This window comes from Oryzias latipes, chromosome 10 (genome assembly GCF_002234675.1).
Source record: "Oryzias latipes chromosome 10, ASM223467v1".
NCBI lineage: Eukaryota > Metazoa > Chordata > Actinopteri > Beloniformes > Adrianichthyidae > Oryzias > Oryzias latipes.
The window spans coordinates 20,871,035-20,896,748 of record NC_019868.2 but is presented as its reverse complement, the minus strand read 5'-3'; the positions used below and the strand labels follow the sequence as shown (position 1 = coordinate 20,896,748).

General features: G+C 37.2%; 2 protein-coding genes across 8 annotated transcripts in view; one reads left to right on the top strand and one right to left on the bottom strand.

Annotated features, from left to right (window-relative positions):
- Window positions 1–16,399: 16,399 nt before the first annotated feature.
- LOC101171011 (gamma-aminobutyric acid receptor subunit pi) lies at window positions 16,400–24,666 on the top strand. Of its 2 annotated transcripts, XM_023959324.1 has the most exons (10): window positions 16,406–17,139; window positions 18,179–18,260; window positions 18,384–18,496; window positions 18,586–18,653; window positions 18,747–18,964; window positions 20,620–20,702; window positions 20,845–20,982; window positions 21,075–21,227; window positions 23,103–23,296; window positions 23,372–24,666. In XM_023959324.1, exons 2-10 carry the CDS (start codon window positions 18,208–18,210, stop codon window positions 23,702–23,704), a joined length of 1,353 nt encoding a protein of 450 aa, XP_023815092.1. In that variant the 5' UTR covers window positions 16,406–17,139; window positions 18,179–18,207; the 3' UTR covers window positions 23,705–24,666. The 2 variants fall into 2 exon arrangements, with proteins under 2 accessions (XP_023815093.1, XP_023815092.1); XM_023959325.1 differs by lacking the exon at window positions 21,075–21,227 and having other exon boundaries at window positions 16,400–17,139.
- afap1l1 (actin filament associated protein 1 like 1) overlaps window positions 24,174–25,714 on the bottom strand; it is a 34,337-nt gene continuing 32,796 nt past the window's right edge. For all 6 annotated transcript variants that reach the window (XM_023959323.1, XM_023959322.1, XM_020706710.1 and 3 more), the window contains one exon: window positions 24,174–25,419. In XM_023959323.1, the coding sequence (XP_023815091.1) occupies window positions 25,393–25,419 (27 nt within the window). In that variant the 3' untranslated portion in view covers window positions 24,174–25,392. The remainder of the gene's footprint in view (window positions 25,420–25,714) is intronic.

Below are 25,714 nucleotides of genomic sequence, written 5' to 3'. Positions count from 1 at the left end.
GCCAACGGGAATACAGTTTGATATTGTCTTTGAGATCCCATTAACAGCAGACACCACCTTAACGTTGAACAAGTGTCAAACTGATGCAAATTTGTAACTGTCAATCCCCCCATGGGTGGGGATGTCAACTGGGGATTCCATGGATTGCAGTTGCAGCTTTGTGGATAAAAATCTGCAAAACCTGAACTGTTTATTTGAAGAAAAGTCAATTACTTTTCCCCCCTCAAATACCTAAGACGTGATATATCCTATAACCATGGAACATTATTTGTGTGTTTTTTGGGGTCTTTAATTAATTTAGTTTATGGACATTTAATGTCATGTTTTACATCTGAACAGAAAACCTGTTTCTGGATGTTTTTCTTATCTTTTCTTTACGGAAAACCAATTTCCTTTGCGAAAATCAGTCATGTAAAAATAGATTTCTATTTTCTCATTGGAAAAAAAAAACATTATGACAGAACTTTGTACTGAAAGCTTCCATTTTACCTGACACTCAGTGCCTTGTCTATGATTGAAGGATACCCAAAGAAGTCATCTGTAAGTCTTATGTCACTCTAACTGTGGACAGCTCTCGCCTCGGGCAGGAGAATTATTGCTCAACACAGCTATATGATTAAAATCTATAAATCCACATCTTCACCTGCTGCCTGGCTCGTGGCCCTCTTCCACACACCTGTTGAACTAACGGAACTCACCCGCACACAAGACGTCACACTCTTAAGAGAGATGTGTGTGAAGGCACTGCAATGCAGATGGGCCCGCTGTTTACAATATAAACTCAGACAGAGCCGAATATTCCAGAGCTGCCATGCATGAGAGATTTCGGATTGTCAGAGCTGTCCTGGGTTAAGATTTGTAGATGGAAAAGAAAAAGAACTCATCCCTGGGGGGACATTGGTTCCCCTCAGAGTGAGGAGATTCACTGCATCCCCTTGGGTAACTGTTGAAGTTCTGCTCCTGATGACACAAAAGCATTTTTCTTCCACTCATGGTTAGTGGTTGGGTGAAGCCATTTATTGTTAAAAAAAACAGTGCTAACACTTTATAAATCATAATGACAACAGAAACATCCCAAGTTACACAAATCAAAAGGCATTCATACCTCGTATTGTCTCCTTCTGCATCAATAACAGCTTAATCTCTATTGTGGTAGTTGTGAATTTGGTTCTTTCTTTCTCAAAGAGGTTTTGGCAGAAAACCTCAAGTTCCTTTAAATTCTTGGGCTGTCTTGCTTGAACTGCTCATTTGAGACCTCCCTAGAGCGGCTCAATAATATTGAGGTCAGGAAGCTGTGACGGCCACTCCAGAACCATTACCTTATTCTGTTGGAACCAATGACAGGTGGACTTGGCCTTGTGTTTTAATCGTTGTTATGTTGAAATGTTCAAGTGTACATTGGAGCCTCAGAGCAGAAAAGTGCAAGTTTTCCTGTAGTATCTTCTGATAACCGTGCTGCACTCATCTTAATGTCAATTTTAACCAAGTTTCTCATGTCTTTGTAGCTCACACATTCCCAAACCATCAGCGATCTGCCTCCATGTTTCACAGTAGGAATAGTGCTTTTTTTCATGAAAGGCCTTGTTGACTCCTTACCAAATCTAGAGTTTATGGTTGTGGCCAAAACGATTAATCTTGGTCTCATCACTCCAAATGACTTTGGTCCAGAAGCGTGTTTGGTGTATTGCAAGCCAGCTATTTTGTGGCATATGTGCAAAAAGGCTTTCTCTTTGCGACTCCACCATGCAGCCCGTTTTTCTTTGGGTGCCTCCTTATTGTACGAATTGAGACATCCACACCACAATCTTTCGGAGCGTCCTGGATTAAGGCTGAAGTTATGTGTGGGTTACTGGGTTTCTTTGCATCACTAATGATTTTTCTGATTTTTATTGGTCTACCTGACCATAGTTTGGTTTCAACAGAACCCCCTCAATTCCAACTTTTTGATCAAAGTTTGAACACTGCAGACTGGCATTTGTAGTTCCTTGGACGTCTTCTTATATCCCTCTCCTGTTTTGTACAGTTCAGTTACCTATTCGCGTACATCTTTTTGTCAGCTCTTTAGCTTTCCCCATGACTCAGGATCCAGAAATGTCAATGCAGAACTGGATGAAGGATGCAAAAGTTTGCTGGGAGACCAGAAACTCCAAAACCTTTTGTGCCCATACACTGATTACAGCTGAAAGAGTCACAGGTGAGGGTGATTACCTTTAGCTGCCTTTCAAAGCCTTTCATATCAACTTGTGTTCATGTATTCAGAACAAAGTCATCAGTGCATGTGCACTTTTGAATAGGGACATGTGGGAAGTTTCTGTTATCATTATTGTTTAAAATGGCTAAATGGATTTTTTTGACAATACATGGCTTCACCCAAACACTAACCATGAGTGGGAAAAAGGTTTATGCGTTATCCTGCATAAAAAATGATCATGAAATCCTCATTTCTTCCAGGGTATGTAAACCTATGAGTACAACCTCAACAGAAAGTGAAATTTCCAGGTACCAGTTCAACCCAAAACATGCACAAGGACACACACTCACACACACACATGCCCTCTGTATTTACTAAAACAGTGGTGTCCTATCAAAGATGTTTAGTAAACGGTAGCACAGAACGTCAAGCCCAGAGACGGGTGGTCATGCCCACTGCCATAAGCCATAAATCGTCAGCTCGCTGTTATGTGTAAACAAGCACACACTCCAGACACACGAGCGCAGGTGATGAAAGGCAAGGAGGTCATTTAACAACCTTTCTGTCTTTTTGCCTCTTCAAAGGTTAGTGGAATTTGCCGGAATACACTCTGTGCCATTCAACTTCTGTCCGCAGTTTAAAAACCACGAAACACCCCCCCCCATACTCAGACCTTTTGTTAAAGAACGATTAAAGACTTCCAATCTTCAAATGGGTTTTTAATCACACAAACATTTGTTCCTAAATTGCCAGCGTGCTGCCAGCGCAGTAATCCAACGAGCCCAGAAAAATCCACAGATGGAGTCCAGGTGTTCCTCCGGGGAGCCTGAAGCGCAGCAGCTCCTTCTCCATGAAACAGAGTCCAGAGATTAAGGCAGTAAATGATCGGCTGGTCCTAAACATGGTTTATATACACGATTTGGGGAAAAGTGAAGTTTAAAGACAAACACAGAAGGCAATGAGACGGTGTGTATATATGAATCAATGCTATTTCACCCTAAAATATTTTCCATGTCAACATGTAGTAAACATGGCAATATGAACAGAGTTTCTATGAGGGAGGGAGAGAACGGAGAGATCAAGATTTTATAAATGATAAGAAATCTGAGAGCTTGACTTTTTTTGTCCCCATTAAAATCCATTTTTACAGACAAATATGACAAAAAAGGCTTGACTCTGAGACTCTGAGCAAACCAGTTATACTTTAATAAATGGCTGTTTGACTAAATTAAATCCAGATTTACCGGTACAACTTTTTTTACAAGAAATCTCACCACAGCTATGTTGCAGTTTCAAGTACATTTCTTAGATTTAGTGCCACTTTTGAATTTAACCTTCTCCACTGAACGTCACAGTCTTTACAGTGCACCACATGCCAAAACCCTCACATATATACTAGACAGACAAGTCCTATTCATGAAAAAACACACTCCACTCCAGATGTGCTTCCATTCACATCATCCCATACTTGGATCAGTGATGTGAAGTTTAGCCTCAGCTTTGCAAATTATGAAGCTCCTGCTGGAGTTTATGAGTAGCTTTTGATGCCAGCAAAAGTCTGGAACTCTTTAGCTGTAAGATAAGAAAAGCTTTGCATTTTTTTATGCATCGTAGACTCCATTTGTTGTGTTTCTTCCATGTCCTTACTGCTACCATAAATAGGAATATGACAGTTTATGGTTCACTGTGTTGCAGCACCCTCTACTAGAAAGTAAGAAGTTACTGAGCCTTTAGAGAGAACATATTTAGTTCCTCTGATGTATCATTGTATCCATCTTTATGACAACAAAGGATTTTTTTGAAAAAATAAACATTCATAAAAAAAGAAATATTGTAATTTTTTGTACAAAACTGAACCAACCTATCCTCAACGATACCAAATTCAAAGGCTTAAAAAAGAAAAGAAATTCTATTCCTACTCTATAAAATGGATTATATATATTTGACATGGCTTATTGTGCACACTGCACAAATTCTTATATATATATATACTGTAAATGTATTTCTTTTCTTTATTTAAACAGTGACTGTGGACTTTAATTAACATTATTGCAGCTGTGAGCTGTGCAACAAATTTTCAACTCCTTGGGAAAAACATAGCTTAGCTGTCATCAGTATGCATTTGTTCAGCCTCTACAAATACAAGTTCCAAATATTTTTAAATATATAACATAAGGGTATCATTTACACATAATGTCCTCTTTCTAAATTTTCTATTTTACTTTGCACAGAAATAAAAAAAGCCCTTTTTGTTGTTGTCATTGCTAAACTCAAAACTAGAGACTATGAGACTAATCCTGGTACTGACCATTAATAAACTTTCTGTTTAAAAATAAATTCTGAATTCTTCGCACTGTTGAGCCAAATCCCTTTTTTTTTTGTTGGTTCAATAGTTAGGCTGGCTAGGTCAGGCAGGTTTGCCAGCCTTCGCTCTTGAAGGGAAAGGCACATGTCCCGGCATGATGCATCTGTTTTGGTGTGAGACATCAGTTTCATATTATCACCTTTTATTGTCAGTAACACTGTCATTATTCAAAACACACAAAAATGTATTACTGCTATCAGATTTCCAACCTGAAAAGTGTTTGACTTAAACTTCCAAAACTAACCACAGAAAGAAAACAAACAAACAAAAAAACTCCAAAATGCTGCCTTTGGTATAAATGAGGGAATAGCTTGAAACAACAAAATATTTCTAAAAAAAAGAACAACACAAACGATTTAATCTATTCACACACAGTCATTAAAATAATTAAAGTCCCAGTTTAACAACTTAATTTAGATGAGACACATTTATCTACAAAAGCAGCTTTTACTGGCTCATAAGCTTTAAATTAAAATGTCTGCACTTACTAAAATGAACAAGATTTTATGTGTTATTGTTGGCAACATTCAAAGCTTTTAGACTCTAAAGTATCATCGGGGATAAATAATTTTTTGCTACTTATTTTCGTAATAACAACAAAGCAACTGCACTGTTTGATAGTTTTTTCGCTAATTAAATTGGCAAAACATTGTATTGACATTAATCAAATGATAATTTAATCAACACAAATGCAGAAACTCAAACACAAACTCCCTCACTTAATCATTTCATCTGAAGAAATCTTCTGATAATTTGTGGGTTGGGTTAAAGTTATCACCTGTTCAGCCTGATTATAAGAGACTTCTTGGCTTGTTGATCGGTAAACCTATAGCTTCCTGTACAAACGAAAGCATCACAAACTAAACATGAAGTGGGAGGGGGGCAACAACCAAGCTGTCTTTTGATTTGGATGATAAGGAACCCCCTTCTCTCCGTTAGAAAGACAGCAACGCCAACCAAAATGTGGTCATCGCTGTGGATTGGTAATCACAAAAACTTGGTTCAATTTGATATATCAAAATAAAATGATAAATTAGAATAAACTTTAGCCCACCGCCAAAAAACAAAAAAGGGTTCACACAAACACACATCTTGTGTTTTCAAAAATCACAGTCTTAACAGTAAATTATGTTGTTTGCTCAGGTCAGCAGACACTTTTTGGATTTTGTGCCACAGCGCCAATGCAAGACTGTAACGCTAATTTTTGGGCAAATGAAGCTATTAAGATGACTCAGACATGTGTCCTGCATGTTTACACAAGCAGACACTGGTTTTGAACCACTTGAATTTGATTATTTTTGTCATATGTCATCAGCTAAAGCTGGGCAAAACTAGCTAGTTTGAATCATTTAGTTGCAAAAATATTTTTTGAAATGTGGTTCAATAAAGAAATAAAAAACAAGTTTAAGTCATGGGGGAAAAAAACTAAAAGAAAAAATTGGTCCCTGTCTTTGACAGAACCTATTTAGCTATTTAGCTTTTTGGTTTTTGTTTCTTTGTCTGTTACTTTAATGAACAAACCATTGTTTTTATCAAATGGGAGTGAAAGACTTAAAACCTTTGTTTCTTGAAACCACATATTTATACCATTGGAGGGGGATTCAAAAAAAAAAAAGAAAAAACCCTCAGGACAAATTTTCCCTGACTAGTTCGGGTAGGCACCTTGTTTTTACCACAAGTGAAGGCAGTGTTTCATAACATACAAATTATGAGGGAGATTTACCCGCCTGATGCTGCTGAGCAGGAGTTCTGTCGTTGGGACATTTCTTGCTGTGCACACAGTAAATGGGAGCTGTAAAAAGTCCAAAGTAACCTTCAGGCACTGGCAGTTTTAAGTTTCTAAAATTTGCTTTCTTTTAAATTTAAGAGTGGCAGATAGTGATCTCACTAAAAAAAAATCCCAATTGTACAAAGAAAAAAATAATAATAAATTGAGCAGATGCCTAAGTTCCTCTGAACCTTTAGACCAGACAGACAGGAAGGGAGAAAAGGCTATAAGAGTTCTTTCACCTGGATACTAGGATCACACAAGTTCACCAATCATCTAATTTATTTTGTTCATAGGTTTTGATTTTTCAAATCAGCTGTGTTTATGAATTAGGTTCGGAGATAACTGAAACTGGATGGAGTTTAAGTACCGTTGTTGAGAGAGAAGGAGGAAACAACTTAAGGGTTCACGTAAACCCAAAAGTAATTCCATAAAAACAAAAAAGGGTTTGCATTTCAAAAAGACAAAGTCAATTATGGGACAAATTAGGGGCGAAATAAACTAATGTTCAAGCATAAAGCAGGATACATATAAATGCAAAGTATTCCCTATTTTAAAGTATAAGAACAGGGTTGCAGAGGGATATTTTCTTGTAAATTGGTAATTGTGTATATAAAGAATAAAATAACAAAAAACTATGTTTTTTTTTAGGAAACAAGACAGTATGTTCACAGTCTGACTGCAAGCCAAGTATATTAGGTCTAAAAATGAGGTGGTGGGGGGGGGGGGGGGGGGGGGGGGTTGGACTATATCAGGGCAAACTTAATTCTACAACTATTCATGAAGTTATTTCATGAATAGTTGCAGAATATGAGCTGAAATAAATTTGTGAAATTTACTTCCTAATAAGTTACACGTTTTCTATTATTATGCTTTGGATTTGCACTTTACTTGTTTCACATGGTCTTTATTTCGTGTTGCTACTAATATTTATCATTTTAAAATAATTTATGGTTTCTTATATGTGTAAATAAAGTATTTGTTTTTATTTGAAAGGGAGTGGGGATGGATGAGTGAAGGAAAGGGGTGTGGGGTTGTTTAAATCCCAAGAACAGAGAGGGGTGTGTTTAAAGCACATCAACCTATTTTGTAAAAACACAAGTTCAGCGTCAGCAAATTCAATGATACTATTAAAGAATGGACCAAAGAAATGCCATCCTGTTTTTACACAGTTGTGAAACAAAACATAAAACCACACCTTTTAAAATCCTAATTGTTTACTGGATTAACATAAAATAAATTAGCTAAATTTTTATAAATTCCAAAGTGAAACCAGGAAAGTTACTAAACCTTTTTATTTTGCTGCAAGTTCCCCTTATTTCTGAACTAGTTGGATCAGTAGTAAAAAAAAGTAGTTTTGTTTTTCTTATCTATCTCTTATCTTGTGATTTAAAATGATACCAGGTCTGCAGTTTACTGCTTCACTTTTATTTTATAAAGGTACCAAAAAAAAAAAACAGCAAAGCAGACTGAAACACAGAGGGGTCATCTAAAGTAAGAATGGTTTTTCAGTTCACTGATTTTGAAAGTGGGAAATTAAAAATGGGACAGAAAATGAAGTGTGGAAATGGACAGAGTTCTTTGCAGATGTCTGATGAGATGTAAATGAGGATTTAAAAGCATGACAACACAGATGAGAGAGTAGAATTTGGATTGGAGACCATCACACAAATTGTAACAAAGGAAAAGGAAAGACTATGAGGGCAGCTATTCTGTAAATGGAATAAATGAATATATTTGCACAAAACATTTGTCTAATATAATCTATTTTCCAAGAACACCTAAACAGAAAGGATATTTTTTTTATTAAGGCATTAGCAATATCTAAAGTACTTTTAAAATGATCAAAATGTACTATATCTCTATACCAACCCCCCACAATTACAAAAGTATAGCACACAAACAATATGGTAGTTAAATAATACATTATAATACATGTCAATTTCCATGCGGGAACCTCCCAAATGAATAAATAAAGTTGTCTATCTTGTCTATCTAAAAGAAGAATATTTGTTTGTTCACTGAATTATTTCTCATAGAGGAACAAACAAATGACTGCATCTCCTAAACTGCAATACCCATTACTCTATAATTGTCTATTTAGCTCCCCAAGTCATTAGAAGTTTAGTATCCCTAATTATTTTCCTGCACTTATCAATTCTAATGTCTGTCCAGGCGAGATATACAGCATCGGCCACACAAACCTTTATTTTCCTACTGAGCTTTCTGGCTGGTCCTGACTAAATCAACTGGTGCATACTAATTGGTGTGTCTTAATCCCTGTGGCAAGAGGAGAATCAGCGTGTCTGTGCTTCCATTCCGGTACGCACACGAGTGTGTGTGTGTGTGTGTGTGTGTGTTTGTAGAGGACCCTGCACATGAGTTGGATCCTGCAGCTAGAGGGAAAATTCTTCCTTCACATCTGTTTGGACACCATGCCCTGAAATATAAACACACACGCACCAACACACCAAGGAGGAGAACACTGTTTTCATTCTAAGGTGGATTTATTTAGGGTATTATTCATCAGCTTCCACTGCTCATATTTATGTCATGAGGATTCACGAGAAAATGTGTTTACAGATGGGGTAATGAAAAATGGCAATTTATTTTTATAACTGAACCAGAGCCTATGTTTTTGGCTATAAAAGCTAGATTGATAGGAAAATGAGTATCTGGTTGGTAGCGGGATTCACCTCATCCTCAGCATAAAGGTGAATGAGCAGAATTCCCAAAGTAAAACAAGATTTTTCAATTTGACTGGCCTGTAGAAAGGCAGGATGGAAGTTGCCTGGGAGAAAATTCCCAGTATTACTAATGCTCCCTCTTTGGAATTGAATGAGATGCTGCACAGGTCAGGATGATAACCACTCCTGACATTTGTCTCATCTGAATTTAGAGTAGAATGACAGAAGAGACTAGATTTCCTCTGGGGAGAGGAGGGTGGGGGTAGATTCTGAAAGGAGAGACCATGGGTCAGTAGACTGATTTGATAAGTGCCACGCACCACAGGGGGGAGTCCTGCTTCATCAAGAAAACCAGGTTGGTTTGCCACCTATTGGAAAATAAATCACAAACTCTGGATTTAGATAATCATGAGGCAATGTAACGTATCATACATGACATTGTAGAATAAGTGACAGGCATACCATCTTTGAAGTTGAGATTCAGAAATTCAAATGATGTCAAATACAAAATAATAGCAGTTTAATGTAGAAAAACAAGGAAAATATAAAATATAGGGACTAAGCACCTAATATTTTCCATCTACACTCCCACCTACCTATACCTCCATCCATCCATCCATCCATCCATCCATCCATCCATCCTTTTTGGAAAATGTCAAGGTCATCAGATTGTAAAAAAAATGATGAAATTAAAACATTAAATAAAAACGTTTGTCATGGTGCAATTGTGTCTTAAAACAAAGTCTTAAAAATGCATACTATACCTCGTATCATTTTGCTACTTGCAGCATTAGGCCTCTACTTCACTAAAAACTATGACTTTTCTTTGGTCTGCAGTATAAAAAAGGTCAAAAAACGAAAACTGAAAAAACAATCTGATTTGTGTCTCGATTTAAACTTCAGTACAGTTCATGGCAACGCTTTTTGAAAACAACTAAGTAATTTTTGTTTGGAAAGCTGGCCAAGAGAAAACCTGATATGCCTTTAAAGACCCATTCCAAGGAAAATTGTTTTTATTTGGTGTTTTTAACATGTTCTTAAGGCATTTTATCAGGATGGGGAACATATTTTAAGAAAATTAATCTTAAATTTGCATTTCGAAATTTCTCTGTCTCACAGTACATTGCAAATGTTTCCAGTACTGGTGTGTGTTTAAAATGCAAATCAATACAACAGATTGTTAAGTGTGCTGGAGGTATGTTTGCTGCCCTACAGTCAAATCTGTGAAATGCCCTCTCTGAAAGCACCAGCTTGTTAAAGCTCCTATGTGTGATTTTAATGGGGCACAGCTCATCAGTGCAATGCGCTTTGCCTTGAGAGAATGGAACATTTTTACATATACTAGCAGAAGTTCAATTTAGAGATGTTGTTTGTTTTAAGATTGAATTGCAGCTTACTTCAAGTATAGAGAACTTTTGTTAATAATAAAAAGGCTGAAGTCAGATACGAGAAAACAGACATAAATATTTTCTACCACAAGGAAAAAAAAAGGTTTAGCCGACATCCAGGACCAGTGTTGCCCTCCTTATCCTGGCTGACTGAGTGACCTGAACCAACAACAAACCCCTTGTGATCCACCAGTGGTGTTGATGGATTCACACTCCAGCACACTCAATAAAACGGATTAGAGCACTCGAAGTGAGGAAGAACTGGATAAAAGTGCTTAATGTGGCTGGTCAAAGGAATGATGATGAAAAGAGTGAGACAACTGAGAGGACGTCAGATGTGGAGAGAGGTGACCGAAAGTTCAATTCTCTCGTGGTGCAGTTTAAGGACATATATTGTACTTGGAAAGAGCTTCGCTGAAAACAACAATCCTGTAGTTCCTAATAATAAACATAAAGGGGAGGAAAACCTTAAAAATCAACTTAAATAATTATCTAATATAGAATTTGCTTATAACTGTATGACAAAACAACCACTAATGGTCAAGTCAGTAAAAAAATATTTAAGTAAATATTGCTCCTTGATTCAGTGTATGTTATTCTCCATTCAAATGACCTTGTTTTGTAATTTTTGTGCAGACGGAAACATACCTAGCTCTCTGAAATTCACTCATCCCCTTTTGGGAACGCCTGTCAGAGGTCACAGCAGTTCTGGTAAAATTAGGAAGATAATGTATGCTCTCTAGCATAGCAGTCACAGCAATGTTGATAATGGAAACAGGAGGCAAAAACAGGATGGTGACGAATGGAAACCAATATGCTGGTCATGACAAACTCCCTTCAATGAGTAATGAGGTCATTTTTCAGTCAGGAAACTCTTCCACCTCCTCTAACGATCAATTTCTATTAGTTTATTTACAAAAGATTCATCTTTCTTCATGTGAGCATTTAATAAATTCATTTTAAAATTCTACTTAACAGCATCAACATTTTTTAAATCAGTAATTAAGGAGTTGGCGGTAATCAAAACGTGTTCAAAATAGGACGAAGGATATTAGACCAATCATTTTCTACTGAACGAATTTTAAACTAATTTTAAAAATCTACGCCAATGTGAGGAAAGTTAAGTGATTCTAAAGCTAAATCTTTTGTTATCTGTCAATACATAGTAATAATAATAATATTAAAAACGAATTAAAAGATCTTAGCCCCATTTGAGCAACATTTTGGTCTTAAAATAGAATTATTAGCTACGGTACATTAAAATACTGTTACATTTGAAATATTATTGATACCAGAGTATGTTTATTTTTGTAGTAAAGATAGGTCTTTTTGACTTGAAGTAAATTAACACCACTCTCCTCGTCTAACCAGTCACACAGCAGTTAATGATTGCTTATCTTTTTTTTTTTTTTTTTAACTTGCTTCAGTCAAAGAAGCCATTGGATTGCCTGTTGGGAAAAACAGACACACAACAGGCTTTAAGATGTCCCTGTAGTTCTTCAGATTCTCAGAAAGTGACATCCTGAGGAAAACAGTTAGGGTGATTACCAAGCAGAACGTTTACATCTATCAGGTGCTTTCATCTGCAGTGCCTTTGGGGATTTATTCAAATACCACAAGCTGTAAAGAGTTCGACCACGTCTGATCTCCCAAAGCCTCTGGTTTGCTCAACTAGTATGATTCCTCTTTCCTTTCCTCTGACAGAGTTTAAACTTTTCTAAAAGAAAGTTGGCTTTAAGCATTGTTCAGAGGTCTCTAAAAGTATCTGGTGTCATGCCAAAAAAACAAACAAAAACCAGCTAAGACTAAAATGTGCCCAAGCATGGTATCACCCAGCATAATTACACTGTGAGGTAAAAATGAATTGTGATCCACAGCACCGATAACAGACGCAAATGTAACATGGGTTTGTAAATATATCTGCTGGAAGGACTAAAGCTGCGGCATTTGACGCACATTCAAGAATGCTCATTCTTGAATGTGCATTTAGCCCACAGTGTTCACACTGGACAAGGAGGAAGGGGCTTCTTCTTTGTTTCATTTTTCTAGCACATGTCCACCACCTTCAGTTACATGGGCTTGGTGTGAAATGTTGAAGCGAGGCAGATCTTGCTCCAGGCTTTTTCTTTTACAGCTCAAATCCGATGTACGATGGACTTGGTGTCGTATAATTCATAATTATTGATTCTTCTTCGTGCTCGATTTTCAAATGTTTGGCATGTTAGTAAATTAAAAGGGACACCATCCATATGTCACTATACCAAATCTGAGTCCCTGATTGGTCAGTTTGACCTTGTTTGACTTTTAACATGTGTTCAATGGCCACATGTTTTGTAAGTAGAGCCTAAAAACAGTCTTAGAAACTTGCATAGTCATACATTAATGACACAGAAGCCCAAAACACACATTTTCATAGACTTTTCATTGGAAGTGATTGCTTGAACGCGCTTTGCAGAGCTCGGTGTTATCATAGCTAAATATGTATTTCTTTTTAAAAACTCTTTTTTTTACCACTTGATGGTAAACCTAGGAAAAAGACTGCTTTCTTGGGCAGTAAAGTTAAAGCAGAGTGTGAATTCATACCAATGGGGAGTTGTAGACCATTAGTTAAAGGACACTAAGAGTGATGGAAGCACACAAGTGTAGTTTTTACTCTTGTAAACTCCCAAGCTCCTACAGACAATAAAAGGGTTAGAATACAACACCTAATACATTGTGTATTTAATGACTGTTCATTAAGATTGTTCATTAGCAAAGTTTTTCTATGAGGAGCCAGAGAGCGATGAACGCTTGATGAAGGCAGCACAGGCGGCGGCTGGGTAAAACGATGACATGGTAATAGTTAGTTTTGAGAACTCATTAGAAAGTTCCTTGGCTTATAATCAGCAGTGCAGGAAAGATGACATGTTCCAGGAAGAGCACTTGTTTCGCAACAGATCAAAATGCTGGATTGCATCAGCTTTCAAGAAAACAATCTAACATTGTTGTCTCCCAACCAGAAGCTTACGAGGTGCCGCAATACACTTGCCAGCCACACAAAGAGCAAATGACAAAAAAAGATGTTAGAGTGGGCAGAATAAGCCGCTTATTTCACAGTGGATTAAGCTTTATTTTTTCCTTTTGAGGATAAAATACAAATCTCCAAATCTTCATGGATAGAAAATGACTTTTTTTGTATTCAGAGAGTCACTCTTACAATCAGAATTATTGTTTATGTTTGTTTTGCAATATTTTTTTAAAGCCAGCCGACCACACATATTACAACTTCTCAAATGTCGCCATAGTGCTTTCCTTCCTTGGAGACATCTCTTTTAAAAAGCTTTTCCAGTGTTGCACTAAACTTGTCATTAGTTGTCCTTAAGGTTGGTTTTTGCTCCCATTCCCAAACAGATTGTTGTGCTAAGCTCTGTAAACACAGAATCCAGAACATTTTAATTATACTTTTGGGAATAATTCTAGTCTTCAGAGACCCAAATACAAATATCATACAAGTAATCAGGGAGTGCAATCAAAATGAGACTGTAGATGCAGCTTTAGAGTAAACAAGAGAGAAGACAAGAAGAGTGTGATTAGATCCTACAGTATATTCTTTGGCAAATATGACAAAGAAAAAACACAATGGAATGCAGGTTTTCCCACTTAAAATGTCTCAAAAGTCTTGCACCTTCACATTTATCAGATTCCTTCAAACCTTAGAGACCATCAAGAACTTTGAGATTATAAAGTTCATGTACTTTAACTATTCTGTGTGTCAAAGCAAAAAATCTTTTTGTTGTTGTTCTTCAGGTCCTCACTTGAAGAACAACCTTCCTGAGGATCTGAGTGTTTCTGGAGGCTTAAAAATATATGAAAAACATTTTTTCCAATTTATCTTTTAGTTCGATTATTACATTATTTTTTAGCATTTTTTGTCTTTATGACAAAGACAATAGGATTTTATTTTAGGTAACTTGAGAAAAATATTAAACATTTTTTTTTTTTTCAATTCTTGCGTTGCTATTTATTTACTGTTTTCTTCCACTAGTCTAGTTTCTCTGCAGCATACTTGATTTTTTCATGCTTTTTTTTTCATGTTGTCCGTTGTTCATTTTTTTAGAAACCTGTGTGTTGCATAATTTAATATTCATGATTCATGAATTAACCTTTTTTTTTTTTTTTTTTACTCCAAGTGTATGCTGCGTCCAAAAGCAAGGAGGTTAGAATGATACTGATGGTGTGGTGGATTCTAAAAAAAAATTTAAGGGGGTTAAACAAAATAAATAAATAAATAAAAATTAAGTCAAATTGCTCATTTAGACCCATATCTGATGAGACATGACAAGAAACACTTCATTTTCCAACTTGCAGGTACGGTAGTCACATTAGCTGGCTGAAGCAGGAACTCTCATTAATTCATTTCTGCTCCCTCTGGGCATGGCAGCTGCTGCAGTCATTCATGTGAGCTTCTTCCCTGTCATTGGCAGCATTGTGACATTTCCATTTGTCACACGGCAGCAAGACAGTGGCTGATGTGTATCTGTTTCTTGAAGCGTTAGCTGACATGAAAATGAACTTTACCTGAAGAGTGGTGTGGGGGTTCAAACAGGCACTGGGACAAAGGTCTGAAAATTGGTTCAACTTTTGATGAAAATGCGGATGTTAAAAAATATTAATTACAAAAAAATGTATGCCAGGAGGAAACCCAGAACTGAAGCCAAGTAACAAACAAATGAAGTGATTTCTGAGACAAACTGGCATAACCGATAACACACACGTTGTTATCGGCTTATAAATTCTTTGAAGGGAACTTAAAGACAACTAAAACTACAACTAGCAGAATTACTTGTACATTATAATTCATGTAAATTTATAAAAAGTTTTGGAAAAAATCTGTTCTCTGTCTACTCCAGGAATGGTTTGACTTGCCTTGGCCCCTTTGAGGCATCACAAAAACAAAAACAAAAACAAAATTAAACAATTCTAATCATTTGACTATAATCAGTTTACTTTAATCTGTGCATCTATTTAAATGAATCTAAAACTAAATAATTTAACAAAAATAAATAATTGAATGAAAAACACAGTTCTAATTTATGTAACTTTGGGATGCCTACCTGAATCAGAACAAGTGGCATTATTAAAGTTAAGGACATAAAAAGGCAGACAGAAAAAAAAAGAATAAACAGCAAGAAATATATTAAACAAAAAACAATAAATACATAAATTAAACAAACAAAAAAACAATGTTTGTCTGAAACTTTAATGATCTAAAAATGGCTTTCCATCTTGCTGCTGTTTACCTGCATCAGGTGTGTTCAATCAATCCAAACATGGAATCATTCAGTTCAGTGTCAATCACCATCAAGGCAAAGCTGGAAAGCCCAGAAAACAAGCAAAGCGGTCAATCTCAGGAAGAGGAATTGGGCAGGCATACTCTAAAAGATTATTACAGAGCCAATCGAGACAGAAACTCTGTGAAAGATTGCATCCTACCTGCAGTCAGCGGATCAGCTTGTTAGTGTTCAGCCACTGGGAAGTGCAAAGCGGGAGATTGTTGGGCTGCAGTGGTTGTGAGAAGGACAGCTGCAGAGGTTTCGTCACACATGTTGGAGCTCTAATCAGCAGGTTTTTTGAAGCTGAGGACTTGTGATTACAGTTAAGACTGTCAAGCAGCCACAATAGAACAAGGGGCTCATAAAGATTAACGACACACCTCCAGCAGGATCCCAGATTAATGACTGCTGGGCACAGATTGCGGCAGCGTGTGGTCACCATCTTTACCAAGGGGAAAAAACAAGAATTCTCCAGTTGTGGCTAACACTTATTTTTACACCTTACAGTTTTTTAAAGCTTTATTGAGATGTCAAAGTTTTTTTTAACATTTTTTGACAGGTACACTTTGACAAATTAAGTAAACAACAGAAATCTTTTAGGGAAAAGCAGAAAAAAAGTAGCTTTTATGTCCTAACCGTGTGTCTCTTTTGGAGGCTTAGAAGACACTAATTCAAATAATGATGCTGATGTAAAGGAACGCACATCAGAGGTGAGGATGGTGAGGGCATGGGAGAACTAGATAGCGGAAAGCTTGGGAGCCCAGAAGGCGGGACAATGTCAGGGTAAATTGGAAGAGAGGGACTTAGATGGAAATTAGGTGCCAGAGGGATGAGAGAAATATAAAAAAGGAGTAATTTGGGAAGATTTTTGTGAGGGTGTGTGTCTATATGTGCGTGTTGACTTATCCAGCTGTTTCAGTTAGACTGAGGATGATGTTTGTTTTCTAATTTGGGGTGGATGTTCTGGTTGATTAATAGTTAATAAAAATCTTGTGTAATAGCGAGGTAAGAACACAATCAAAAAGTGACAGTACACATCTGTGCAGAGGTCGGAGGCATCTAGAAAAGGCAGCTCATGTGCGATGTTGAGTGGCGTGAACTAAGCGAGGGGATAGAGGGGGGGTGGGTGCAGCCAGGCTCTGTGCAAAGATGAATACAGCTGTGCAGAGAGGCTGTGCATGTTGCACAAACAGTAAAACAACCTGCAGCAGCAGCTCACACATCAAGATCACGTTATTATTCCTTATGGCTCACTGACAACTGCAGGAAAAACTGGGACCGACTCAGGAATCCCTGAAAAGAGGTGACCATTGGCAACACGGTGGGACATAGCAGGTGGAAGATTTGGAAAGGAAACAAAGGATAAGAGCCAAGAAAAAAGGAGCGGAGGAAGAAAATCACAAAAGACGAGTACTGACACTAATTAAGGTAAGGAAAACTTCAGTATAGCAGATGTGGAGACAATCTGGGGAAATGAGATGAACAGGTAAAGGGTTGATTTTACAGTGTTTTATATGCATGCACAGGCAAATCTGAACAACAGTGATGTGGACAAAATCCAGGATGTGGTAATGCGGGGACGCCCTTTTCTGGTTTGGCTTGTGGTTTAAAGGGTGGAGGCAGATTCAGATGAGAGGACTTCTCAAAAAAAATAAAAAATAAAATAAATGCTAAATTTCAAAGTGCTAATATCATTTTAAAAAATGTATCTAATGCAATATTTATACCACCTGTAAAGTGAAAGACATTTTGTTTTGAAACCCCAAAATCCTAACTTTCATTATGGTCATTATTATTAGAAACCACTTGTTTTCTCTGCTCTGCTAGGTGAAACTCATCAGCAAAAGAGTCTCGAAAGAACAGCTGAGGCGCAAACATATTTGCATAATTTCGATCATAGTAAGAGATGAAATACTGAAATGTATTAGTGGAAACAAGATTACTCTATGAGAGGATAAGGAAGTGAAAAGGTTGCGAGGAAAATCTGAACAGCAGCCACTGGGCCAGTTAATGACTTGGTTTAATTCAAAGGAGGCATTTTGATGAATAAACCATGAGGCAGCGGCTATCAAGAAAAGCTGACAAGATTCAGTTTTTCAATGCAAAACAAACATGTACTAAAAAATGTATCTGTTTTTTTTAATCTTCATCCATATCATCAGGATGCTGTTATAATGGATTTTAGGAGAAATTACTACAACTACAGCAGATTCTGATAAATTAAGAGCAGCTGGAGGGAGGAGGGGGAGATCAATACAGCATTCCAGCACATTTCACCAGCATCAATACTGCATGAAAGTGCTGTTTTATTAGATATAGGGGGGAGAATGGCCACTGTGCTGTGGATTTCCCTTGAGGCTACCTTCAGATAGATGCTGCCACCAAATGGTGAACCAGTGTCACCTTCTAAATGCGAATCTGACAAACCTTTTGTTCCTATTCTGGTTTCTTTTCTTTACCTGTGCAGCCGTGGTGGTCCCAGCCTTCCGATCCACAATGTCTGTTCAGCTGCACCAGGTTCTTCTTTTCTGCCTGACTCTCACAAAGGGGTAAGGGACACAAGAGTGAAAACAGCCAGGCACATAGCTGATCCATTGATATGCGGACAATCTGCCTCAGTGCTCAGTTCACTTTGTTGTCTTCTTGCTTCCCGTTGGTTTTCTTTACGTCAGAGGGTGCACGTTCACCAACAACCATTGGGGTGACTGGAATGACTCTCAGCTTCTACCAACGATTCAGAAACTCATGAAGGGATACAATCGATACCTCAGGCCTAATTTTAATGGTATTTAAATAAATAAATACACTGATGTTAGTCAGTTGTTGTGTGTTTGCTACTAAATTTTACTTTACCCGTCTCCCCTTCAAACAAAGAGGGTCCTGTGGAAATCGGAATGAGCCTTGACATTGCCAGCATCGACGCCATTTCTGAAATCAATATGGTGACCATCATCCCTTACGTTTTGTTTTGTATCTTCTAGCAAGGTGAAAATGTAGATGTCAAGTGTGGATCTTTGTTGACTCAATCCTCTCAGGACTACACAGCAACTATCTTCCTCCGTCAGCGCTGGCGGGATTCCAGGTTGGTGTTTCCCGGGAATGAGAGTGTGAGCGTAGACGGACGTCTTGTGTCTCTGCTCTGGATCCCTGACACCTTCATCCCAGACTCCAAGCGGTCCTTCCTGCATGATGTCACTGTGGAAAACCGCCTCATTCGGATCTTTAGCAATGGAACTGTCCTCTACGCCTTGCGGTACCTTTGTTTTTTTTTATTTTTTGTTGAAATTTCAAGTTAATCAACCATGGACAGACCTCAGGTTCCAAAAAGGAAACAAAAAACCACAATGATTCATGTATCCTCAGTGAGTTGCACCACCGGAGGGAATGCTACCAGATATCAGCTTGTTTGTTGCCCCTTAAACTTTTAGATCTGTCAAATTATGTCTTCTGCGGCCTGGTTTAAAAGAGTTTTGGCGTCTCGTCTGTCCCGTCATCCGACCCCAGAACGAACTGTTTTTGACTCAACAGCTTAATTGAGGGCAGAAAGGACAGCTTTTGTCATTCGCTCAGGGTGATCTTTGTTGTGCTTAACAAAAATGGGGATGCATCACATGCATTTTACACTTACAGGAAACATTGTTATGTTTTCTGTCCTGCAAGAAATATAACTTTATTAAGAATGTTTTTCAATGGCAAAATAATCTTAGTGTAAGTTAGCATGTGTTAGAGACGAGATTTATTTCTGCCTGATTTGTTGCTGATTTAAAGATTTCTTTTTAAAGAACCTCTGACTTATTTATATCTGTCTTTGCAGTGTTACATTTAACTTAAGAAGATCACAATTAATTTTCCTATTCTTTTTCATTTTTGCTTTATTAAAAAAAATGTTCACACAGTGTTTTAATCTTAAAAACTCTCTTGATTTCCATCAAAAAATCCCTTAAACATAAATAGCTTAGTTGTTGCCAAAGTAAAATGTACATGTAGTGGCTAAAATAAATGTGTTTTTTTTTAAAGTCTTTTAAGTCCCTACAATGAGCCCTTGCAGACTTTAGGGTCTTCTTGTACAGGCATTTTAGTAATTCCGAAAGTTAGAACCAAAATTTACGGCAAGGCTTTGTTCAGTTTTTATGAACCTCTCCTGTGGAACAGCCTCCCAGAGAGTTTCAGGGCTCCAAAGACTGTTCATGCTTTTTAAGGAAGACTTCAAACCTACCTTTTTAATCTGTCTTTTAGTTGAAATGCAGGAAAATATGCATTTGTTATTTATTGTAAATTACTTGATATATTTGGTTTTACTTTCTCAATTTGATCATTTTTATTCACTTTTAGTGAACTATAGGATCTATTAAGGTTTATTTATTTAATTATCAGGCTTTTAATCTCTGTTTTTGCCCATATGTATTTGACTTCTTTTACATTTTTTTTCAACTCCTCTGAGGGATTCTCCACATCGATGATTGAGCCTCCTTAATAAACAGGGTCACTGCAGCAGGGTTCCTTGCTTTGATGGGGGAGTCCTGGGGTAGAGTTCTCTGTGAATATGACTGTGGGGATCACTGTTGTGGACGGGCCCTAAATATAATTTCCCCACTTCTACTTTGCATCTTATTTTTTTGAAATAGTTGCATTCCTGTGTGTGTGTGGGGGTGTGGGGTGTGTGTGTGTGTGTGTGTGGGGGGGGGGGGGGTGAGAATGGTCAATGGTTAATACATTTTTGTGTGAAGGTCTTTCTTTTGGTTTTCAAAATGTTTTTGTCTCGTAAAGCACAGGTTACATCATTAAGAAAGGTGCTTTACAAATAAAGTTTGATTTAATTTGAAATGCTGAGGTGCATTGTGCAATGCCTGTTGAGACACAAGCCGCTTCTTGAGAAGTCAGTGATGTTTTTCTTGTGTGGTCCAACAGTATAACTGCTACAATTGCCTGTAACATGGACCTGACCAAATATCCCATGGACAAACAGGAATGCACGTTGCAACTGGAGAGCTGTGAGTATTGCTCCAGCCCACTCCATAAAGCATTTATACGGAATAACACAAACATCTTTATCTTGTCTTTATGTTTATCATTTCCATCATGTAGAGCTGCAGCCCAGTCAGCAAAAACCTAATGAATGTGTTGTGTTGTCAGGGGGCTATAACATACAGGATGTTGTGTTCTACTGGACCAGAGGGAATGATTCAGTGAAGGGTTTGGACACCCTGCGGCTGGCTCAGTACAGCGTGGAGAGCTACTATACATCAGTGTCAGAGGCCGTGTACGAAACAGGTAACATGTGAAGTCATGCAATGAAAATGAATCCTGTAATCCACAAACGTGCTGCATCATTTCTTTTGTCTGTGTGTTTAAATGCTTCTCAGGACATTACCCCAAGCTGGTGCTGCATTTTGCGCTGCGTAGAAACGTCTTGTTCTTTATCTTGGAGACGTATGTTCCTTCCATTCTTCTTGTGGTTCTGTCCTGGGTCTCTTTCTGGATCAGCCAGTCTTCTGTACCGGCTCGGACCTGCATCGGTTAGCCCAAAATTGTGCATGTTTAATTAGTTTCATACTGAATGACTGTTTATTTATTTTATTTTTTTAACGGAAAAATATCCTATGAAAAAAAAAAGTTCCCTGTTCCTGCGGGAATTCCCGTTTCGTCTGGAGTTTGACTTAGAAAAATAATTTTAGCTCTATTTGACTCACAAATCACTCCTTGAGTATTATGTGCAGTTATAATGCCAAGTACTAGAAAAATAATCATGCAAATACTTACCCTTACAAAATCAATACTTTGCAAATGTTATTCATGCAGCAGTTTCATCAGCAGCTCAGTTAGCATTCCTCATGGCTCATCATGCCACATAGATTTTTTTTTCTCCATGTTTCTTCTTCCAAAAATGCTCTGCTTTACTAGGAATTCTGCTGGTGTACAAATTATGGGATTAAAGCTTTAGTTAGATCATGTCAACGACTTAAATGTTATTTGAGCTCAAGGTGCAGTCATTGTCATTGGGATTTTAGAATCTTTTGACTGTCTCTGTTTCACAGACAAACATTTTCTAAAGAAACTCTTCAAATAACTTCCCAAACTGACTTGTTAATGTAAAGCTCTTTAAAATAACATAATGCGTTTAAAATATATTTTAAATTACAGCCGCATGCAGAGTTTTTTGGCCTGCATGCGCCACCTGCCCTAGTCGCTCCTCCATTACCCCCTTTTTACCTGCCCCCCACTGGCTGAGCGGCTTCTTCAAACCCATAACTCTCCACTCTAAATTTGCCGGCGTGGTCAGAACTATTTTCTTCAAAATGTTGGTTTTATATAGAAACTTTTTGTTTTTTAGCCGCCTGGCTAGGGAACAAACATGTCTATATAATTTTTTTTTAAATAAGCAAAAGTAAACTGTCATATTGTTACGGTCAGCTAGAAACCCAATATTCAGGTGTTAGATTTTCACAATTCTGGTAAAAAATGTGCAAACAGCATGGGAACACCACTTTTGCAACCCTAACGCCTTTTAAATCTTTTTTTTGGCTTTTAAATCAAAAACCATTAATTCCAACCTTTTCCCACTTAGGTAGCTTCTCAATGATGCTCAAGGTGATTTTTTATTTTTTTTATTTTATTCAAGATGGGAGCCTCTTCCCCAGATCAAAGGTCAACAACACTGGTGCTGGTAGACTAAAGCTAGTGGCTCATGTGTTCAAATTTGTGAACATCACTCAAGTAAAAATGTAATTTTCCCTAATAGTGGGAAAATAAGAAAAATTGCCAAATTTCACACTTTGCCACAAAATGCCTGCCAAGCCATAAAGGTCCTGTGGCTATCCAATAATAGTTTCAAAAGTTTCTTTTGAGACCCTCGACAAGTTTTTTTTTGTTAGTGAATTTTGAGATGGTGTGTTTATTAGCCCATAAGAGATTTTTGTCCCATTTTTGTTTGACCGTCTTGTCTGTTGTGATGTCATCACTTATTTTAAGGGGGGGCAGGGGCTCATTTACCATGCCTAAAACTACTTTTCAACCAGTACTAGGTGCGTGCAATTTTTGGTAAGCTTTTCAGAAAGTGGCGGAGCAAAAACTTTCGTTCATTTAAAAGATAAATTGCGAAAGCGATTTAATCCTTGCAGTCCAAAACTGACATGGGCCATAATAGTAACAAGTTTCACTTTAAGTGTTATTAGATAATATTAACCTTTCTGATTTATTTTTTCAATTTTGGTGCTAAAAAGTCATTTTGGATTGTTTTTGTTTATTGTCTTGAGACTTTTCCATTTCTTGCTTTTTAAAAGGCAATCTAAAAATTACACATTACATTTCAAGATTCATTGTGAAGAGAAAGAATAAATCAAGATTACATTTATATATATATATATATATATATATATTTTTTTTTTTTCCAGGAGTGACAACAGTACTGACGATGACTACTCTGATGATGGGTGCCCGCACTTCCTTACCTAACGCCAACTGCTTCATAAAGGCCATAGATGTCTATTTGGGCATCTGTTTCACCTTCATCTTTGGCGCTCTGCTGGAGTACGCCTGTGCTCATTTTTACACCATGCAGCACCAAACCCTAGAAGATCTCCACAGGGTGAGAACCACACATGCGCTGAACATGAAGATGCAAAACTCATTTCCTCCGCTCAAATATTGTTTTGCTTTTTAGGAGCTTCTGAGAGAGTTCTGTGAGTCTAACGGAAACGGCTTGATCCCCATCATGGGGCCGAGCCAGCCGAGCCAGTCTGCAGAGATTGGTTCCACTGCAGAGGAAGCCACTGAGCAGCCAGTGAACAGTGACATTAAGAATCCTCCAGCAACCAGAGAGAAAGTGCAGAGTCAGGGCTGTGGGTTGTCGTCTGTGAAGGATGCGTCACGCAGAGCAGTGTCTGTCTTCATCGTTGAAAATCCACACAACATCGATCGTCACGCCCGCACTGTTTTTCCCACAGCTTTCCTGGTTGTCAATATCCTTTACTGGCTTTATTATCTCTTTCTCTGAGTGCCAGTTCCAGGCTGTGGAATAGGAAGATTCACCACTTGAGGCTATTCCAACTCAGTAACTGTCATCACAGCCTGGATCTGAACTGATTTGATGCAGGTTTATCTAGGATCACCCTGATAAAACCTTTTAGCAAACAGATTGATTAAAAAAAAAGCTAAAATCTAAGTTCAGAACCGTTTTAATGGTAAAAAAAGAGGACAATGTCTCTATAAATGTGCATGTGGAAGTGATGATGAAGCATCTGTTACCTGTTTACAAGTCCATAAGTCCAAAAAAGGAGCAGTAAACTTGTTCCTATGGGCAGCTTGTTTTGACCCCACCCTATGCTGTGCTGCATTGAGATGCCTTCATTAAGTGACTCATGTAGATGTGCTCTTTTTTCTTGCTTTGGCTGTAATACATGGAGTCAACATAAATTTGCTTAACAGCATAAAATGTGCAATTAAAAACAACAGTGAGTCCTTCATTGTGAGTGTGCCGGTACATTTTAATGGGAAAACGTATCTGTTTGCAACATTAAACTTAAACTGTTTTCACGAATGAAAGCAACATTTATTTTTCCTTTATCCAGGTAAATCAAGTAAAGTGCAAAAGTCAACCACAAGTCCTGCAGACAGGAAGCTAAAGTGACATTTGAAGAATTTTTTTGAGTAGAAAAATTAAAATGTTTTATCCTATAAGAATGCATTAGTCATTATTTTTTATATTTCCATTATATATGAAAGACAAATTCCAATATGTGAACCAACAACTTCAGAAAGGTGAAAGACTGTCCAACTTTTTTTTAATTAGCAATGCTACTTTGAACTAAATGTTGCAAAAAAATAAAATAAAAAAGGCAGCATTTTAAAATTAAATATGCCACAATAATATTTTTATAGGAAAGTGCAAAAGCATCAGACCCTCCAAATTTAGATATCTGTAATTTTGGACAAGGTCTGATGGATCTAATCAAAAAAAGAAAAAAAAAGAAAGAACAGAATTTAGAGCTGGAATTGTGACAACTCTTAAAAACCCTCAGTCTTTCTTGGGTGAAAGCAAATATGAAAATGAAAGACAATAATATTCTAAATTTATCTTTGAAAGCCTTATGTTTTGGCACACTTTTGGATAAAGCATTATTGAAAGAAAAAAAAAGAAATCATAAAAAAACAGCAGTCAAAGTTAACTTTTGTACAATAAAAGTATCGTTAAAGCACCATAAAAAGAACAAAAATAGAAATAAAGTAAAAAATTAAACTTTTTTTTTTTTTACAACACATCACATTACTCAGGTTTTCTTTTCAGACATTTCTCTCAAACAGTCAAACATCGTGCTTTCAGTGCCATCATTGCGTATTTCTCCTTTTTTTTCCTCCTCGTCACTCTACTTTCAAATTTCTTATCTTGCATCCATCTTTCCTAAATACATCTCTTGTATTTTTGGGGGAAATTTACTTGAGTTCAAAAATTCAACAATGATCCAAAAGAGCCTTTGAAGGAGGCTGGAGAGAGAAATGTTCAGTGAGACTGTGTCTCCCCCTAGTGGCAGATATTTTTCTTGCATGTTTGACATTGCGTTTTCAACCATCACACGTCTGGGTTTCAAGAAAAGAACAGAAGATTTTCCTTACAGAGAGAGAATGTGGGGGAAAAGCCACACCCTGATATCCATTTAAAGATTTACACTTTCCATTAAACTCCTTCTAGGTTCCTTTTTTTGATTCCCATTCCTGTGGAAATAGAACACCAAGAGATTAATCCAAAATAATGTTTTAATTTACAGAGATAAATATTTTATAAACTCAACATACATTTTAAAACACAAAGTATTTCTTTCTATAAGAAATATGCGTACATTGTCTGAAAATATCTTTATATACACGATTTATTACAAACATTGCTAAAAAAACAAACAACTCCCAGCTTTTCGGATCTTATTTAAAAACAATGAAGGAAAAATGACACTTTGGCCGGTTTTTGACATGCACCATCACTGTCCTTACAATAGGGCTATGTTGGAAATTG

What these genes read in the sequence shown, in the direction of transcription:
- LOC101171011 (XM_023959324.1), top strand. Translation starts at nt 18,208, where the DNA reads ATGTCTGTTCAGCTGCACCAGGTTCTTCTTTTCTGCCTGACTCTCACA. An exon ending in TGCCTGACTCTCACAAAGGG is followed by an intron (nt 18,261 to 18,383) that starts GTAAGGGACACA and finishes TCTTTACGTCAG; the next exon opens with AGGGTGCACGTTCACCAACA. An exon ending in AGAGGCCGTGTACGAAACAG is followed by an intron (nt 20,983 to 21,074) that starts GTAACATGTGAA and finishes AATGCTTCTCAG; the next exon opens with GACATTACCCCAAGCTGGTG.